Raw genomic sequence first — 20016 nt, 5'->3', positions numbered from 1 at the left:
ATTCAAAATACATTGTGGAATCAATGTTTATTGTAGAAGTCTCAATATATACACAAAATAGATGGTTAAAGAATGTAATTCCTTCCATGGAAATTTTTATTTGTTTTTTTATAACCAAATAATCCTCACTGTATATGCATACAAAAAGCGAAAGTTTATTTTTGTGCTGACAGATTTAAAGACCAATTGATTATGTAACAGAGTTCCTTCAAGTAAGTGCTTCACAAGAAAATTTATAACCGAAAAACTTCAAGTGCCATGTAGTGTTTTGTGTGTTGAACCTATAAACTCATTAAAATAACACTGGGTAAAACCAAACACAACACAATGAAAGTCATAACGCAGCCCACATTAACCAACCAAGATTAAAATAATATCTTTGTTATGTACTAAGGTTAAAAATTCAGCAAATTCTTTATATTTTTTCCACTTGAGATCATGTGTGGTTTTCCACTTTCCTGAGAACTACACTTTTGTGGCTTTTTTGATCAAAGGAAGGTTATATTTGCAAGTAGACATCTTTTGTAGACGTCCTTGTTCTACTTAATCAAGGTTTCAAGAAAAAAAAGAAGCACAAAAATATTTACTAGTTTTTCAGTAAAACGTAAAAATTCTTAGGGTCTTAGTGTGGACTTTGGGAAGGAAGGTATGCACATAAGGTTAGCCATCACAGTTTGTGTGTGTATTGTGTGTGTGTGTGTGTGTGTGAGAGAGAGAGAGAGAGAGAAAGTGAGAAAGTAAGAGAAAAGGAGGTGGAAGGAGGAAATAAAAGAATTTGGCTGCAAAATTGAGTAACAGTTTGAAACACTTGGCTTCCAGTTGTGAAAGATGAGCAACACTGGGGAAAAGGCTGTGCTAACAAGGGACCACTTGAGGGAAGCTTAATCTCAGCTGGCAGGCTGACGAGGAAGGTCAGCTCAGTGCACACGTTCTCAGCTGGAGTTGGGCTCCCTTTGCCAGGACAATTGTCTTCTGCATTTCAGCTTCTGAACCAAACTGAAGGTGCCTTCACACAGTCAGCTCAATCTCTCCCCTCAAAAGGGTTGGCTCTCCACTGTCAAGCCATGTCAATGTTATGTATCATTTCCACTGAGCAAATGGCACAAAGAAAATTGTTTCTTACTGGGGTATTGGTGTGTGTATTAGTGCATGCATGAGGTCGCTTTCTTCCCTCTTGACCACCACAGTCCTTATTAGAAGATGAAACAAAACTCCTTCTGAAGGCAAGAAGGATAAAATCAATGTGGAAATAATGTGCATATATTAAAAAATGAGACCCTTGAAAATTAGGGGTGAACAATTTTGAATTATTAATGTTAATAGAAAACAAGAGTTGAGAGTACTGTTTTAAGAAATGTTAAAGATTATATTTCAATGTCTCCTAAAATTTCTAAACATCAGTTCTTACTTGATGAGGGGCTCTTTACATTGAATATTATTTATAATTAAATGGCAACTTTCTCATATAATAAATAATGATCACATGTTAGGTTTATAGAGCAAATGAATTGAAGGACTGAAGAAATTAAATGAATAGTTCAAGAAAGTTTCTTCTCTGACTTATCTAGATTTCTAATTTACAAAGAAATCTGTATCACTGCCATAATTGTTAAACTATGCATTATACATATGTGTGTGTGTACAAAACTTCCAAGTAATTCTCCATTCTGAATCAAATACAGTATGGAGAATACCTTCGTGACATCAATTAATTTCATCTCATCAGTTATAAAAGTGAATAAAAACTCAAATAACATTGGTCTGTTAAGAAAGTTCATGTCTCTCTGAATTGAGAAAGAATTCCAAAGAATGCATCTACTTTACTTGAACAAAAGTAGTTTTATTCTTGACTTGGAAGTTATCAGTTAATTGATCACTCTTTATAATACTCAGGGCAGCTGCCATAATTTATCTGTCTTGGAGATAAAAAAAAATGTTTCTGTGGTATTAAGAAAATAGATATACAAAAGGTATTTATTAAACTTAGAATCTTGGCCCTAAGCTATATATTTTTCATTTTATTGAAAATTAAAAACTGGATTTCCCAGGATTCCCTGAGGAAATATTTCTGGTATTAGAGCTTCATAAATTGTGTTCCTGAAAATAAAAATGTCCTGAAATATTTCAGCACCAATTACAATTACATTGAGGCGTAACTATACAGCAGAAGGCTGTATAATTTCTGGTAAATTTCTGGCCCTGAAGATAACTTCAAAGAGGGCTAAAAATATTTTGAGCGATGGAAACATCATTAGAATAAGTTTATGGGCCCCCAAGTTAGGAAAGATAATAGTACCTGTGTCGCAGGTTGTTGTGGGACATATGATTGAGTGAAGTACTTAGCATAATGCCTGGCACTCAAGAAGTACAATAGGTTAGCTGTTATTATTATTGTTGTTGTTATTAAAATAATAAAGTAATTTACATATGCAAATTCTGGTGTATTTATTAAAATAAACAACTCATTGCATCATTTAAGCTGAACACATTTTAATTGTATTTCAAATGGGACTGGGCCATAATTGCAGGATACTAGTAGCCCTGTGTTGTTTTGTTACTTCCAGATACCTAATTTTCAATCTATCTTTCTTGACCTCTTTTAGCCACTGGGATTTCAGCAGCTGGTTCAGCCAGTTCTATTCAATTCCTCATTACAAATATTTACTACACATTCTTTAAGTGTCAGGCACTGGCGTGGGCACTGGGATATAAAGTGGAAATTTCCTACACTGGAAGAGCTAGTGAGGAAGATAAACCATGAAGGAAGAGAGATCATCACATCTTGAAGTGTTATTCCATCTGACTTTAAGGAAGATGATTTCGTAGACATGGGTTGGTTCCTTTGCATACTCTCAAAGTAAATTTCAGCTTCTCTAATCCCAGACTTCAGCACTGAGAATAGGGGTAATAGATGAGGGTATGAGGAAGGACTCCTGCTCACAAAACATTTTGTAAATAATTTCCCTACTAATGCTAACACCTTGTCAACAGGATGTTAGCATTACTGCTAGATAACAAATTCCATTTCTTGAAATTAAATGACAAATGGTCTTCTACCTACCAGTTTCAAATAAGGCGTATCCATTGGGTTCAATCAACGTAACAAAAAATTAACTGGAAGAGGTGAGAGAAAATGCCAGGGATTTTAAGAATGGGCCTGTTTCCTACCATGTAACCAATGCAAAACAAAAATAATTTTGAATTATGAAAATTTTAATTAAAAAATTCCACCTTATAGCCTGTGAAATGTCTCCTTTCCCCATAGATAAGTTCCACTGGTGAAAGTGAACATGTAGTTGACATCTACAGTGACTGAATAAAAATATGGGTTGAAGCTGACAGATCAGGGAATAAAAAAGTTGTAGTAAGTTTGAATTCAAGAGTAGATCTAACAAATAAAATTTTACTAAGATACAGTAAGAATAGCAACAGTACTAGATAATCAGCTTGATTTCTTTGGTATGTAATATATCAATGTGCTCTAAAGCCAGTCGGATTCATCTCTCTACTACGAAATGAGACTCTATAGAGGAAAACATTGCAACAGGAGTGAGGAGGTTGAATCTCTAAGGAAGGAATTTGTCTTCTCATGAAGAATTCAATTTACCAGAAATACCGACTTGTAGGGGTGTTTACAAAGAAATGTACTATTTAGCATTACTCCAAATTTATATAAATAACTGAACCAAACCAAAAACATTACTTCACAAAACTGTTCAATGCAGAGTTCACTACTGTTTTTCATTTCTATCTTATGGCATATGATTTGGATTAATTGGAAACATAGTTAAATTTATAGCCAAAATGACTTAAATGTATGAATTTAATGTAAGAAATATAAAAATGTTTTACCAAGATAGGTAGATATTAGGTCTCAGTTATAAAACTATAAATGCTCTACAACATCTTTAATTTTAAATAATAGCTTTATTGAATTTATTGCTTACTTAGATAACATTCCTATGCCTTTGACAGTTATATGTTTTGGAAATTCAAAACAATCAAATGAGTCAGATTAAAAAAAACTGTGAGAAATCATAGATCAGTTTTGTGATTCGAAACTTTTTAAAGTACATCCAAATGGGAATGGTTCCATTATCAAAAAATAATTTTATTTAACTTAAAAGGTTATTTCTTGATTCCAATCTTCTAACTCATTTGTGATTGCTACCTTTTCTTACTTATCAGAACTCCTTTACTTTGAAGAAAACACATAAGGAGGAAAAAAGGCAGAAGGTCTGATTGAAGATCATGTTTATTGTATGTGAAAATTCATTCTTGTCACACAAACTCTGCCATGCATATGTTGAACATATTCAGTAAAATATTTATTCTAAATCTATGCCAAAAAATTGCTTGAATCAGAACCTTTCCTTAAAAAAAAATCACTCAGACTAATTTAGTCAATTAGTTTCAATAAATGCCCCCATAACAACAATACTTCTAAAAAAAACCCTGGGAATTCTGGAGAAAAAGGAAGAACTTGATTAAAATGCAGAAAAATCATTGGCATTATTACATTTTAAAGAAATTTTAAAAGTAGATTGGTTGTAGAGCAAACTTTATAATTTTGCAATTGATCTAAAATTTAAGACTGTTATAACAGTTAAGGCTTTTGTAACCACTACTAAAGTACAAACACTTTCCTTTATTGAAATACTTTGCTGGAAAGAAAGCAGAAATATATGAAACAATTTTCAAAGAAGATTTTAAAAATATTTTTAAATTTTGAAACTACATTTTAAATGCTTAAAACACATGTACAACACCAGGGCCATACTTAATCTGAGATTTTTGATCAGTTCTAATTAATATCAAGTTTACCAATTTTGTATAAAAGTAATTTTGTTCCAAAGTTACTTAAAGAAAAATAACCAAACTACAGTAAATTAAAAGAAAATTTCTCCTAGTTCTTTTGGTTCACGTGATATAAATTTGCTTGTGGATGAAATGTCCATGTCTTAAGCAATAGCAAGAAAAAAAACCTCCGTTTTCATTTGAAAATAAAATGGCTGTCTAGATCAAAAAGAAAGTACGTTTATTATATTAGGATATTGATTAGAATTTAGTTTTCTATATGAATGCCACACTAACTGGATGAAAGTCACATCAAGGTAGCACAGGGGAGCTTACTTTCAAGACTATTAGCAAAAAAGTTCACATTTGGTGCATTAAAATAATTTACTTATAATAAAATTAGATGCTAGAGCTACTTTATTTCTGACAGATTACTGGTAAATTGAGAAGTATTAAACATTGTCAACAATTATTGTCTGCTTTTATGTCTCAACGTTGGTGTTTTCCTTATTTTATTCTGAGTGAGCTTTATTAGTTCCTTTTGTAAAATCACAGCCATAACTACTGGGGGAGAGAGTGAGAGAGAGAGAAGGGCGGGGAGAGAGAGAGAGAGAGAGAGAGAAAGAGAGAGAGGAAAGGAGGGAGGGAGGGAGAGAGGAGATTAAGATTGGGATTTTTCCAGTGTTTCCACCATGTTCCATGGTCCAATTACAGAGCTACTGGGGAATGTAGTTCAGTAAGCAAAGAGAGTTAATATTAATGTTTGGACTGGCTTAGGATTTAGCTTTTCTGGGGCAGAAAGATTATAAAACTGCACATAAATAGCTCTAGCCTTCTATGAAGAGAGGAAACTTTCTTTACCTAAGAGTCTGACTAGCCGGCTCTCTGATTGTGGCAAATCTATTTGCCAAATGTCTACAGCTGGAACTTGCCATCATCAATCTGTTTGAAGAAAATAAAATGCTTGTTCTTTTGTGAGGAAGGGAGTAAGATTAAGAGATAACATTTTGACTTTAATAAATGGTGATAACCTACTACAAACAAAAAAAGATAGTAGTCTGGCCTTTTACCCACATAAGTCTTTGCACACTGCAACTTTCTCATCAAAGCTTAATTACCACTGGGTCCCAGTGGAGTAGGGTTGTAATTTAGTGTTTCCTTTCAAGAGAAAAGGGAAGTTATTTCTTAAAATAAGAAAACCAGTAAGATACATGCTTATTTATTTGAATATGGGTAAATAAAAATTCCTCTTGTAGGTTATGAGTACACAAGTGAAGGCAGAAAAGGACAGATAATTTTAGGTGTAACCAAAAGAGGGCACCATTTACCCTTAATGTGTGCACAGATTTCCTGTGGTTGTAAAAACAAACCGAAAAAACCCCCCAAAACTCCCAACCCCTCAACCCATAAAGGAAAGGCATCCATCCCATGGTTCCTGGCATTTTGTACTCTATAAGAAGACCAAATTCCGAAATCACATATTCTGAAGACCATCAGTTTGGTTGTTTACTTCAGGACTGATTTCTACATTTTGCACTCATGCTCCTTGAAGTGTTAACCACTAGAAGCAAGTATTTAACATTCACCGTGACACTTTTCACAGACACTCCGAGTTTAATATTTTATAGGGCACTGAGAAAATGTCTCTTTAGCCCAATCAAATAGCATGAAAAAAAGATGACAATTAATTTCCTAATGGTATTTTAACTCCAAAGGGTTATCTATAACGATAGATAGATGGGGAACAGTGGCAGTAAGATCTCCTAAGCACACAGAGGACGCAGTTAAATGCATTTGAGATATGTGAGAAATGATTTGAATCAGCATTTCATACTGAATTTTAGTAACAGAAGCCTAACAATGTTCCTTCTTTCAAGTGAGGAAAAAAAAAAGCATCCTACTACTAATAAATTTCTTTTCGGTATTCTTATATATGTTTTAAAATGAGTGTATGATTTAAATAGGTAAGTGTTTGAGGGGCTCGCACATTTCTCTCACATACAGTCACTTTCTTCAGGGAGATGGGGAAGGTAGTTCTAGGCTGTGAAATTGCCACACTGCTCTCAGACATTCACTATGCAGGAGAACACACGATTCTTGATACGTTGAGTTTAGCAGTTAAACCAGAGATTGGGACGAGCATTTCACTCTATAGTACAAACAGCTGTTTAGGAGGAAGAAAGGTGAATTCTTGGAGAATGAATTAGGAGAGCAGATTTCTATCATTGTCAAAATATCACTGCCACAGGCAACCAGTGCGATTAAAGGGAAACCTGGTGGGGAAATAGATAACTTAATAATCCTTTTAGGTAAAGAAAGCAGTCAAAATCGTTTTATGGCAGATGAAGAGAGGAGTGTCATCTGCTAACCCCTAGCAGGATGGTCCCTCTATTTGCACAATATTAAAGCAAGTTAAAAAAAATTTTTTTTTTCTTCCTCAGTCTGTCTCCAGAAAAAGAATCACTATTTAGTGGAAAGCGTTGTGCAAGCCTTTTCATGTTTCTTCCCTCCAGAAAACAACTAAGCAGAAGAAAGAACTCGTTCACAAACAATCCAACTAGCTCCTGCCAAGGTACATCAGAGAAGCCGAAACAGATTGTGTGGGCTTGGGGTGGGCTCACTGCAGTGCTTCCAATTAAAACCTAATCGTGTCACCTTGTCACCAGTGCCCCCTTTCCTGAGTGGCCTCGACCCTGGTCTCTCTGCCAGAAGGAACTGAGCCCCAGATTCTCCTTACGGGGAGGGAGAGTAGTCTCCTTGGTCCTTCATCCACCCAACCACCTGTTACCCTCCGGGCTTGGATTTTCCAGATAAAATTATGAAATGAGCCGCTGCCTCGTGTCCGCGATAAGGGTTTTGGAGGTTGTGATGGGGGGAGAAGGAGTGTGAGGATCCCCAAGGGATGACAGAAAGATTCAGGTCTCCTCTTTGGTGTTGGCGCCACTGTTTACTCGCCCCACCGCTTACAGCCCACTTCCCTTTTCCTCCCGGGAGGAGGAGATGGTTAAAGATTACACTGTGGTGGCCGGCACTTCAAAGGGCGGCTCGGGCAGCCAAAGGTAAAGATAACGTTCTGGCAGCTCTAATCGGGGTTTGTGGTTGCCACATTTTAATCACTTCATTAAAAAAAGGGCGGGGGGATGAAAGAAAGAAAAGAAAAAGGTTACATTACGCGACCGTGCAAGGGATGCAGAGTAAGTTCCTTTGGAGCTGGGCAAGTTGGAGTTCTTTGGGGAAACTTTTTACAGCCCATCTCTTCGCGGAACGCGACAGGACGCGGAGGGGAGGCGAGATGGGGGCAGGGACCAACCAGGCAGCCCGCCCTTGGGTTCCAGACTCGGAGCACAATTGCCCACACTTCAGGCAAATGCCTACACTCGGAGGAATTCGCCTTGCGACTTGCCTAGAGCCGGACCGGGAAGCTGAGGCTCACCAGCTCTTTCCCCGGGTTGCACTTGAAGCCGTTTCTCTGCAGATCCAGAAAGTGCGGTCGTACTACTCGCTAAGACACGTGCATTTCCCTGGGGCCCAAACACTTCGGGCCAAGATGCCCTTTGCAAACTTGTCCGCCCCCTCCAGGGCAGGTGGGAGCAGAGGAGTCCCCAGCCTGGTCTTGGACTAGCCTCCCTTCCCCTCTTGCCCCCTTCCGGAGTGGAGTGTTGGGGGTGGGGGGTGCACTTACAGGTAGGAGGTGAAGACGCTGAGGTTGGAGGGCAGCTCCGAGAGCCCCAGGTCCGAGCAGTCCACCCTGAGCAGCATCCTGCCGTCGGGCTCGCACTGACAGTGTGCGGGGCACCCCCGAAGCAGTGCGCCGGGCCTTGGCGAACCGCCCCCGGCCGCTAGCTGCAGAAGGACAGGCAAGGACAGGAGCACGCCGACCGAGGAGGTGTCCATGGTGCCCGGGCAGGGGGCCGCGAGCGGGACGCGGTCGCGAGGCAGCGCCGGGGTCGCTGCGGATCGTGGCGAGCCGGACGCGGCTCCGCAGGCTTCTGTAGCTCAGCGCGGTTCTGCAGAGCGGGGCGCTGCGCTTCTGCCCCCCGGCGGGGGGCGCGGGGGAGAAGGGCCGCGGGGCCGGAGGTGCCCGCAGCCGCCACGAGGACCTCCGGAGCGGCCCTGGCTGCAGCCGCTGCAGGGGCGGTGAGCCTTGCTGCTACGGGCGGCTGCTCTGTGTGGAGCAGCATCTCCGCTCGCACGCTCGTTTTTTAAAGCGCTCCAGCCCGAATTGCGCGCTCAGTGACGTCAGCGCAGCCCCACTTCCCAGGCACCCCCCGCCCGGCCCCGCTTTCCCTCCGCCGGCCTCCTCCCTCCTTTCCCAAGTCCGGGGCTGGGAGGCTGCTGGCTGCGCGAGGAGCAGGCGCGTTCTCGGCGCTTCAGCTTTGCCTCGGGGGGACGCGTTCCCGCGCTCAGCACTGCGTGAGGGGCAGGGGACCCCTACCCTCACTCCCTCCCGCGTCCTGGAGACTCAGAGAGCCGAAAGAGACCTGCTTTAGAGGGACACTGACAGACGCGCCGGGACCAAAAGATGCGACAAGCTTCTCCCAAGCTCACTTCAAATAATGGATAAAATACACGGAGTGCTTAAAAAAAAAAAAAAAAAAAAAAAAAAGACTAAACTGCAGTCCAGAAAAATAGTTACGTTATCAGGGTAAGGAGTCAGGCGTCACCAGGCGGATGATGGGTGGTCGTTTTCATCCTTACCTCACGCCTCACTGTCTGGCTCGCTTCTGCCCTAAAATCAAAGTGTTGGGTTAATGGCTACATAAAAGCATCTCGTGAGCAAGCACTCCATTGTTGCCTTCCTAACTTATCCGGGTAAGAAGTCGAAGTGTCTATTTTTAAAGTGTTTTCGGATCCTCTAGAAGTCACCTTTAGTAAAACAATGCGGGAAGAAGACAGATGGCTGTTTGTTTTTTCCCGGGGGGCTATGGGGAGGGCTTTTCATCCTGTGTCCCAGGGCAAGATTCTCTAAGTAAGCGCGGTCCCACCCAGGTGAGAGGCCCTGAGCTCCGAAAACCATTGCCGATGAGAACCAGTGCAAAATGCGTGTTCTTACACACTTCGGCGTTCTATAGCGAACCTTCTGGAGAAAGATGGAAAAGAATTTAGGGCTTTCTGAGAGAAGAGGCCTCAGAGAGGAACAAGTCAGTGTCTCCAGACCTGAGTGAGTGGCTGAAAGAGGTGATGACCCAAGCCGGTGACATTAGCTCATAAAAATGCACACTTTTCACTCTGGTGGGACACAATGCTTCCCTGCTTCGTGAACGACAGAGACAGAGAACCCTTTTCGCTGTCACGATCTCTCTTAATCTCCTTCCACTTACTCTGTCCTGCTGACTTTCCAATATGAACTTATGAATTTTACAGTTGGAAAGATTTTCTTCCCCTTTCATGTGAGGTATATCTACCTTCCTTCATTTAAGAAGTGATCCTCAAACCTTGCTGATCACCTGTGGAACTTATAAAAATATAGAGTCCTGAATCTAAATTAGTATCCCAAACATGCTCTTTTCTTGGCAAGTTTGTGATTCTATGAATTAGATGAAGGGAGAGAGTGCATAAGTCTTCATCCTCTCATTTTGCAAATAAAGGAAGTCTGGTCAGAGATTTTGGAAGATTTGACAGTGGCCGCTGAAAACTGTGAGTTAACCCTAGTTTCTGGATATAAGTGCAGTGCCTAAATCTGGTCTGTTCTTTCACTTTTCCCTATGCATACCACATCCACTACCATTTCTTTGCTTATTCTCATATTCTTGCTTCTCCCAGCCATCCCTTCCACACTTATAGAACATCTACTAATTACCTATTTTTCTTCCTTTTTAAAATAATTACCCCCAGATTACTTATTCTGTAAGTGCAACTCAAGACTTACTCTTTCTGTGAAACCTCCCATGATCATAGTCTGCATTATTCATCAAGCAGCAGACATTTGTAGAACAACTGCAAGCATGCCGCAGCAGTGATCTTGAGAGGCAAGTTAGCTCTCCTCATGGAGCTTGCAGTCTAAAGGAGATGACAGGCTCTGAGCAGGAATCTCAAGGATGATGAATCTCACTGAAGGGTATATTATAAATATCACATAGTTTAGCACTAAAGTTTTCCTGATTGCATGTTTATTTTGTTTTGCAAACTGTATTGACAACTTTGGAGGCAGGGACTATAAGCCGCTTGTCTCGTCTTTACCTGCAGAACTCACACTATGGGCTCATGGTAGTGGCAACATAACAAATATTTACTGACCGATTGATTTATCAACACAGGGATGGTTGTGTCCACCATCTACCTAAGGATTTTTGGCAACACTTTCTTTGACTTCAGAGTTGCTAAAAAGAGCATAACACTTTGGTTGTGGAATGAATCAGGCAGAACTACATTTGAATCTAGGTTCCTCCAGTTTCAGGTTGTTTAATCAGAAGCACAGAATGAGCCTATCTGTGTCTCAGTTACCTTCTCTGTAAAGGGGGATACTATTTTTTCATATGGCTCTAAATGTTAAAATGTCTGGAACTTGGTCTGCTTATAGCAGAGTAGATTTTCAACCTGTGTTGGTGCACCCCTCCCCCTTTTTTTTAGAATTGAAGTTTGTTAATCAATTTATGTAGAGCAGAGAGATTTATGATTCAATAAAATGGGAAAAAAAACAGCTATGCTGGATGAAGCCAGGTATAATGAATATCTGTTACTTTTTTTTTTTTTTTTTTTGCATTTCTTCTCTCTTTTTTTGCTACGCTTTTTCCTTTAGGGAACTACCTGTAGAACCTTAGGTAATTCTAGGTAGGGCTATCATTCCTGTGGCTCTGCCTCCTTACCCCTGGGTAGGTAGTTACCTATATGACCCAAGCAAAACAATCTGAATCTGGGAGATTGTCATGGAGCCTGAGGTGAGAAGGTCTTCTCCTCTGGCTTCATGACCTCTAAGGACAAGGAAATTTGGAGCTCAGGAGGCCTTCCATTCTGCTTTGTAGAGAAAGTTCACTAGACACACTGAACATTAGCAAGGAGAGAAGCAAAACCCTAAGGTCATCTTTTAAACAACTGGATCTATTCTACTCCATCACTTCCCAACTGGGTGAACCAATCAGCATTGTTTTGTTTTGCTGCTTGAGATAGTGAGTGAGGATTTAGCTGTGGTCACTTGCAATCAAGAATGCTCAGTGAAAACCTGAAAGCGCAGGAAGCACGAATACTTAAGATGAATGCTCAAGTTCTTGTAGGACCTTAAACCATAGAAAATCATCTGGGTCGAAAATAAGAACAGTTCAGCTAATGGTGATTTTATTACCTTAATGCATGTATATTAATTACTCTATCTTAGAAAATAAAGAGGAAAACACAGCAAACCTGATTCTTTGCACATCAAAAAAAAAAAGAGAAAGTTCTAGTAAAGCCACTGAGTAGTGGTCTCTGTTTTGTGGCATTTACCATTTAATTTATAAGATCAGATTCTCAAATTGCATGTTAAGGACCATTAGCATTGACTCAGTCCCTTACACATTCACATGCTCTCACTGGGTCTTCATAACAATCTTATGTAGTAGGTATTATTATTCTTACTCCAAATTTAAGGATAAGAAATGTAAGTGGTTTTCCTAATGGTGACCGGCAAGTCAGTGATGGAATCAATATTCTAACCTGAGTATTCTGACTTTAAATTCGGTACCCTTTTCTAAATTCCTTGAGAATTCTAGCCACATTCTAGCCAGACTTAAACTCGATAGGATCTTGGGCTTACTATCATTTTATTGAGAAAGAAATTCACATATTTTTGTAAAGAGAAGTATAGTTTTTTTGGACTTCAGTGGAACCAGTTGGAGCAGAGAATGGTGGTTTTTCAAAATATGAACAATGGCGACAAGTATACATATATTAAGCCTTCCCCCCAATTTTATATCTCCATTTCTATCTCTAGCTCTATCTCTATCTCTATCTCTGTCTCTGTCTCTGTCTCTATCTCTATCTCTAATTTCTCTCAGCAACCAGTTACTCACACGAATATACACAGGTGAGATGTTGTAGAAAAACAGTACCCTTACATGTGATAGTAAAGTTAATAGGCTAAAGTAGATTCATTTAGTATCTCGTCTGGGTGAGGTGTTCTCATTTTGATTTTGGAAAGTATCTCAGTGTTAACAAGTTGTTGTGTAATGAAATATCTCATGCCAGGATTGAAATCACTTTTTACTTCTTGCACTCTTAGATTGCAACTTCCTAAAATCGATTCTGGTCAAGTGCAGTCTGGTACGTGTCTACTTTCTGGGCTTGCTAAACGGATGATTTCTTAATTCTTTAATCTTTGATAAAAGTCCAAATCTAAAAACATTTATGTATACCACAAGAATTACTAATAAGCTTAGTTGAAACATGCCAGGATAATTTTAGTTAACAGGTAAGTCAATATTTCTTTTACAAGTATAGTGAAATAGTGTTTACACAACTGGTGGGCTATTATGGACTTATTTAACTTGTTTAAAAGAGTATAGAGCCCATTATTTGCCCTGCTCATTTTACATTCATGATATAATCAGGCTTATGCCGAATTTCTTAACTTCCTTTCACCAACAAAGTCTAATTAATTGAGAAGGGAGGAGGATTTAAGAATAAAGATCTATTTTCTTTCAGAATTATTTATTTTGCAAGAAAGCATTAGTTCAGCTAATTCATTACTTTGAAATAGCCTATTATAGAAAATCAATTGGATCTGTCTTTGATATTATCCAACATAAAGGAAACCTTTAAATATATCCATATGTTCACAACATGCTAAAAGAAAGGATAATGGTATATGATATTATCAATTCTTTAGCTCATTTTGATCCCTTTGTCTTATTTCATGTATGATAATGAACATGGTTCTACTGGTATGCAGCTTGCTTGCTGAGAATATGTGTCCAATCAGACTTACATGTAAGCCATGGGTAGGTTTTCTTTTCAAACTAGGAATAAAGTTAATGAACAAAAAAAATAAGAAAATATTTGAAATGAAATGATCTTTCTGCTTATTCATATGCTTTATATAATTCTGCCAAATATCGCCTTAGTATCCAGACAAACTCGGCTCAATGTGGTGGACCTTTCTCTGGTCTCTTTAGAACTATATTTTTAGAAATTTTAACCATGTACCATGTCCACATGCTCATATTTCAATGTCAAGGCTCTGCAACCAGGAATCTGTTGGCCCCTCATCACTTTGGAGCAGGCTCCTTGCTCCAAAGTGATGAGGGGCCAACAGATTCCTGGTTGCAGAGCTATTTCCCCCAGGCCTGTCTCTAGAGTGTATATATACAAATTCACAATCCTAAGAGCTTGAAAAGGGAAAGGTTTTTTTTGAAATAAATTTGGTGGTACAATCAGAACTGCATGAATGTGTGTCTGTTTATAGTTTTTCTCTCATTTCATGTTAATATTCACTCAACTTGCTGCATAAATGTTGATGTGTTTGATTGTAAGATACTTCCTCAGATTCCACTGAGGGTTTTATATAATATACGGGATAGCATTCTCAGTATGTCTATACAATTCTCCAAAATTCTGCTTTCTGAACATTTGTGACCTTAATGCTTTTTGGCAAAGAGATCACGGACCTGTAAACATCAATAAACCTTGGAATATTTATCTCAAAAACAATATTTAGAAGAAAAAGAAAGACAAAAAAAAAAAAAAAAAAAAAAGAAAAAAAAAAGAGCATTGAAACTCATTAGATGAGGAAAGGGTAGAAGTACCAACAAGAGCAAGACTCAGACAGAGGAGAAAGGGTATGGTCAGCTCAGGTGAATAAGTGGCCATCACTGGCCATGTTTTCCTTTACAGAGTACTGAGCAGAATTTCCTGTGTCTTACTCTGGGCACTTGTTTGTGAAATGGCTAGTAAAAAACGTCCTATGTTAGAAGTTAGCTCTGTCAAACACTAGAGAATAAATAACAATTGATAAGCATATTTTGGAAAAGAAAAACCAGAGATATTGAGAAGAAATAGTAAAAGTAAGAAGGAATTATACAGCTCATCTAGAAGAACAAAGTTATGAATTTTATTCCCCTGTTATGCAGGATTTATAAAGTAAAATAAACAAATAGAGAACACACTATTTCCCAAAATGCTTTATTTTGGTAAGTCTGGTATATTTTACTCGAGTATGTATAGTAGCATTTCACTTCAATTAGAATCTCGTAAATCAGGGCAAAATATATTGCACAAACATTGTGGCTTAAGTCAATGAGTCATAATAAAACATTGTCCAGATTGCTGCAATTAAAATTTACAGAACCCTTTTGTTGAGTTAGGTCTGTGGATTAATAAAATGAGTCTGTTTGTTTTAATTTTTCTTTAACAAGGACTCACATTTTGATTTTAAGTTTCATAGATTTTTTTTTTCCTTTTGCATAGATTTTAGATTGGTACTTGGCAGAAAAAAATCTCACTGCAGCTTCAAAAAATACATTCTAAATATATTTTCTAAGAGACAATCCTCTTCATTTCCTTACCAGCCTTCACTCTTCTTTCTTCACATTCTCTCTCTTTTTCCCACTCCCATCAGGATTGCTGGGAGTGGGTGGAATAGTATGAGGGTTATTGGCTAGTTACCTATGAGAAGGGCAACATGGCATAGCAGTACAATACAGACGGGTTCTCACAGGAAAGGGTTCAAATCTCTGCTCTGTCATTTACAAGCTGTGGGACTTGGACCAACTTCATCTCTGAGGCCTAGTTTCTTCATTTGTAAGGTGAGATAATTGTACTAAGTTTACAGAACTGTTAGCAGAATGAGAGCTAATAAGTTCCAGGGCTTTTGCAATAAGCGCTTTTTTTTTTTTTTTTGGTATAGCAATAAGGAGACTTTCCATTCTTTTAAAAGAGTTTTTCTTTTTTTTTTTTTTTCTATAAGAAAGTCTATTCAATGCTATAGAGATAGGAGAACTGAAACAGGCAATGTTTCCCTTGTTTTTTGTTTGCTAATGATGTGGGTACTTTGAACATTTACTGTAGTTTCACATGAAAGTAGAATGTATCATAAAATTCTGAGATCACCTGGGTTGGGAACATTTGCAAATGAAACAGTCTGTTACATTTAGCAGGCCTCAGTTTCCAGTTTTAGTAAAGACTTAATTCTGAGTTTTAATTAGAATGTATTTATTCAAAGGCATCTATTGTACATCGCATAGATGCCAAGTGCTGGGAACGTAGTGATAAATACATATTGTTTCTGAATTGGGGTCCAAATGCTCAGTAATTGGCAGCCAAAAGACAACTCTGAGATGATTTTATGAGAAGGAAATTTATTGCAAGCAAGCAAACAAAGAAACAAATCTTTATTAGGGGAGATCATGTAATCACATCGAGGTAGACTTCATCATTGCATGTATAAGTGGGGACATTACAGCATACTCAAAGTCAGAAAATAAGGCTATGCATACGTCGCATGTTCAAAAGTGGTGAAAAATCTCTGCCCGTGGTCTGGAATATTAGGTAGACGGTGATTATTTAACTGCAAGAAATTGTTACTCTTTTTGAGTCCTTATTTGTGCCAAGTACTGTGCTAGGGGACTTAAACACATTTTAAAAAAAATTTAGTTCTCTCAACAACCCGTAGGGTAAATATAATTATCTTCTTTTCACAAATAAGGAAAATGAGACTCAAAGAAATTAAATAACTTTTCTGAAATCCACTTTTCCACTTATCGGCAAAGCTGACATTGAATATGTGGTCTACTGGACATCAAAGCCATGCGTTTAAGCCCTGAAAAGGGAGCAGGCTTTGAAAAGAAGATAGTAAATTTAACTTTGGACATGTTGAATTTGCAGTTGAGAAGTTTCCAAAATCATGAAGGGTGCTGACTATAACATGTACCTTTGTAGCTTCAAATCTTTCTTGATGTGGATTCTTTGATTTGAGCCAGACATAAATTCTTGATCACAGGCTGGACGCAATGGCCTCTCTGTTTGTGTGGCTCTCTCCCAGTGGTAGACCAGGCTGCAGGGTTCTAATAATCCCACACTCAGGAGCTGTGTCAGTGTCCTAACCAATATTCAAGCAAACATTTTTGGAAAGTAATTTCTAAAGTTCTGTTTTCTCCTTGATCCTTTTCCAGTCACATGATGGCTGAAATTTGATGTATTTTGAAGGTATAAATGTCTCTCTCCATTCTTTTTTTTTTTTGATAGTACTGAGCTTCATGCATTTCTCTAGTAATTAAAAAAAAAATCCTTTTATAAACTGTTTTTTTCTTAATACTTTTTGTATCATCAGTCCATGATATAGTTTCTGAAAGCATTCTATAAATGTTTGTTTTATGAGTCAGTTACAAGAGGAATACAAGTCAGTTGTAGAAACGTAGGAAAATAAACAAATATAGAATAAAACGAAAATCATGTGCAAACCCACCACGTGAAGGTAAAAGCTGCTGACATTTTATTTATTTCCTTTCAGTCTTTTTAGTGTGCATATATTTTTACCTAATTGTAATAATTTTCCACTCACGATGAGAAAAATATCATTCCTCATCATTAAACATCTTTGTAAATACCAGTTTTAATGTATTCATAATAGTTTATTCTGTCTATCCTATAGATGAGGAAATTGAAGCTCAAAGAACTTGAAAAACTTCCCTAAATGTGTAACAAATTTGACTCTGTCCTATATCCTATGTAACCTCTCAATTTGGCAAGGAAGATTCAAAGTTTAAATAAATAACCATACTAGAGTGTAGCATATGGGAAATTCTTTAGGAGAAATTCAAAGGGCTGTAGGAGTTTGGAGGCAGGTACAGGGGGAGAATATGTCTTGCTGGTGGAATCACAGAAGGTTTTATAGAGTAAGTTGCATCTGAGATGGATCTTAAAGGATGGATAGTAATTTGACATTGGAAAAATACATTGAGGCACAGGGGACAGTTTGAGCAAAGAGATGATGGCAGAAAAGCTGAGAAACTATTTGGGAAATTGTAATTAATTCAGTTTGGTTGACTTTTGGACTTTTAAGATGTTCTTGTAAGGAGTAAACTAAAATTGAAGGTTAGGAGAACATTGAATTAAAGTTCAGATGCTTTGTAGATGGATAAGTAGGAAAGGAACTATGCCTTAGGAAGCTTACTCTGGAAGCAAGGCGGGGGGCTGATTGAAGGGAAAAGGTGACAGAATGACCACTGATTTGGATTTTACAAAATTGTGTCAAATTAAGCAAATGCCTAAAGGAATAGTTACAAATGTCTTATAATTATTATTTCAGTGGTTTGATGAGTAAATTTGTAATTCCAAAACCACTTCCCTCAAGACTATCCTCTTAATATAATTCAATAGGAAATTATTAACCGCTATTGTAGATTTAAGCTATGCTAGGTATAGAGAGCACTATAAAAGCGGCATTTATTTACTCATTGAATAAATATTTAGTGAGAACTTACTCTGGGCTTGGCACTGTGTTTGGCACTAAAGATGTAATGGTGAGTAAAATGAAAATGGCTCCCGACCTCCTGGAGCTTCTTGTCTAGTGGCAGTGACAGACTTTGATTAAAAACAGACACACAAATATATTTTTTACAAACTGATCTGAGTGCCATCAAAGTTCTTTTTGGGAAGTAAAATTTACCAGTGAGAGAATAAAATAAAATGGCAAGCAGAAGTAAACTTCATTTCTTAGAATGTTTTTTCTATGCCGTTAATTTGTTTAGCAATCTCTCTTTTCACAGATGAAGTAAAAGCAATTCCAAATATTAATAAAATTATTATCCTTTTTAATCAGTGGGAGTACAGTTTTACTTTTCATCTGCTTTTTTTCTTTAAGCAGTTTCTCTCTCTTATTTTTCCTTTGCTTGTGAAGCTATGTAATTGTGATAGTGGCTTGTTGATTGCAGGTTTATTCTAGTGTCAAGCGAACAAAGGAAATGGAGCAACTAATCGTATTAATATATGAGATCCTAACACCTCAAATTCAAGGCTGATTTGAGCGTTGTGAATGATGTGTATGTAATCTCCATCATGGGGACAGGTGGATATATTAAGCAGCTGAGCGAGCTTCCTTTATAAAGATACTTATTAAGCTGAAATCTTTTAAGCGCAAGATCAATGTTTTCTAGAGTGTTAAAAATCTCTTGAATAACTATTCCAGTGCCAAGTCACTGTGGACAGTCAAATTATTAATCACACTAATGCTGATTTCTAAGTTGGTTTGTACTGTGGGTTTGTCTATATATGAAATGTCAGAAGAGGTTGTATTTTTCCATGAAATTGAAAACATTTGACAACTTGCTTTTCATTTCAATTCCAAATGCTTTTCAGCCTTCGCACTGAGAGCCTGTACTCATAGCCCAGGACAGAACATGTGGCAAAAATCTGGCAAGTCTTTTTCAGAGGAAAAGGTGTATTAGTTACAAAGAAAGAAAGAGAATAGCATAGACTTTAAAAATGGAGAAAAATCTAAAAGGAGAGACCATTTCGAAAAATAAACAACTTAGTTTATTCTGAGGTGTAAAGGGAAAAAACATATAATTTCTGAAATTTGTTTTTTTCTTAGAAACTGTTGAAATAGGCAACTTTTTTCACTAAAAGGCATCTAAAATGTAAAATTTTTGTTTATTTTATATGATGTGGGTAAGACAAAAGAAACAAAAAGAAGTCAAAAAGGTCTATGCAGAAGAGTATTAAAATGAGTAATTGATTAGGTGATAAATTTAGAATAGTAAAAGAAAACATTTATTCTAATAATAATATTTAGTTACTGCCTCTGGCTAGTAGAGCATAGTTCTTATGCCAATTTACTGACCAGATCTACAAGATAACTTTTTGTAAGAATCAGAATTTCTTGAGGTATTAGAGGATAGTAAAAACAAAAACCACTAAAACCCTCAAAAACTCTGGTTAATAAAAACATTTTGATGGAATTTCACATGTCCTATAATTTATTTCCCTATTGGCTATTTTACCTAGGTTTTAAGTTCAAGAGTGAAGAAACTGATTGTTTTTATTCTATTGACAACTCTTATGAAAGAAAAGAGCTGTCCCTTGATTTCTAATTTAAATTCTTATATATATTAACTATAAGTCCAAAAAAAGTGCTGCTTTGCATAATGCACATCTCACATCTCCCTAAAGAGAAGCAAGAATGGAAATCCTTGAAAGAAAAAGAGCAGTATATTACTGCGCTTTAAATTTCAGCTTGATGTATAAAGTAAACTTAGTGAGGCACTATAAAAGGAATGTGTTTGCTTAGTGGGTTATATATCTTTATGTATG

At 37.6% G+C, this 20016-nt stretch overlaps 1 protein-coding gene across 1 annotated transcript in view; it reads right to left on the bottom strand.

Annotated features, from left to right (window-relative positions):
• LGR5 (leucine rich repeat containing G protein-coupled receptor 5) overlaps window positions 1–8971 on the bottom strand; it is a 113724-nt gene extending 104753 nt beyond the window's left edge. The window contains exon 1 of the mRNA XM_039866019.1: window positions 8480–8971. Within this exon, the coding sequence (XP_039721953.1) occupies window positions 8480–8691 (212 nt within the window). The 5' untranslated portion in view covers window positions 8692–8971. The remainder of the gene's footprint in view (window positions 1–8479) is intronic.
• Between the last annotated feature and the right edge of the window lie 11045 nt (window positions 8972–20016).

Source organism: Pteropus medius, unplaced genomic scaffold (assembly GCF_902729225.1).
Source record: "Pteropus medius unplaced genomic scaffold, Ma_sr-lr_union100, whole genome shotgun sequence".
Lineage (NCBI taxonomy): Eukaryota > Metazoa > Chordata > Mammalia > Chiroptera > Pteropodidae > Pteropus > Pteropus medius.
The sequence above is the reverse complement of the archived record's forward strand: the minus strand, read 5'-3'. Positions and strand labels throughout refer to the sequence as shown.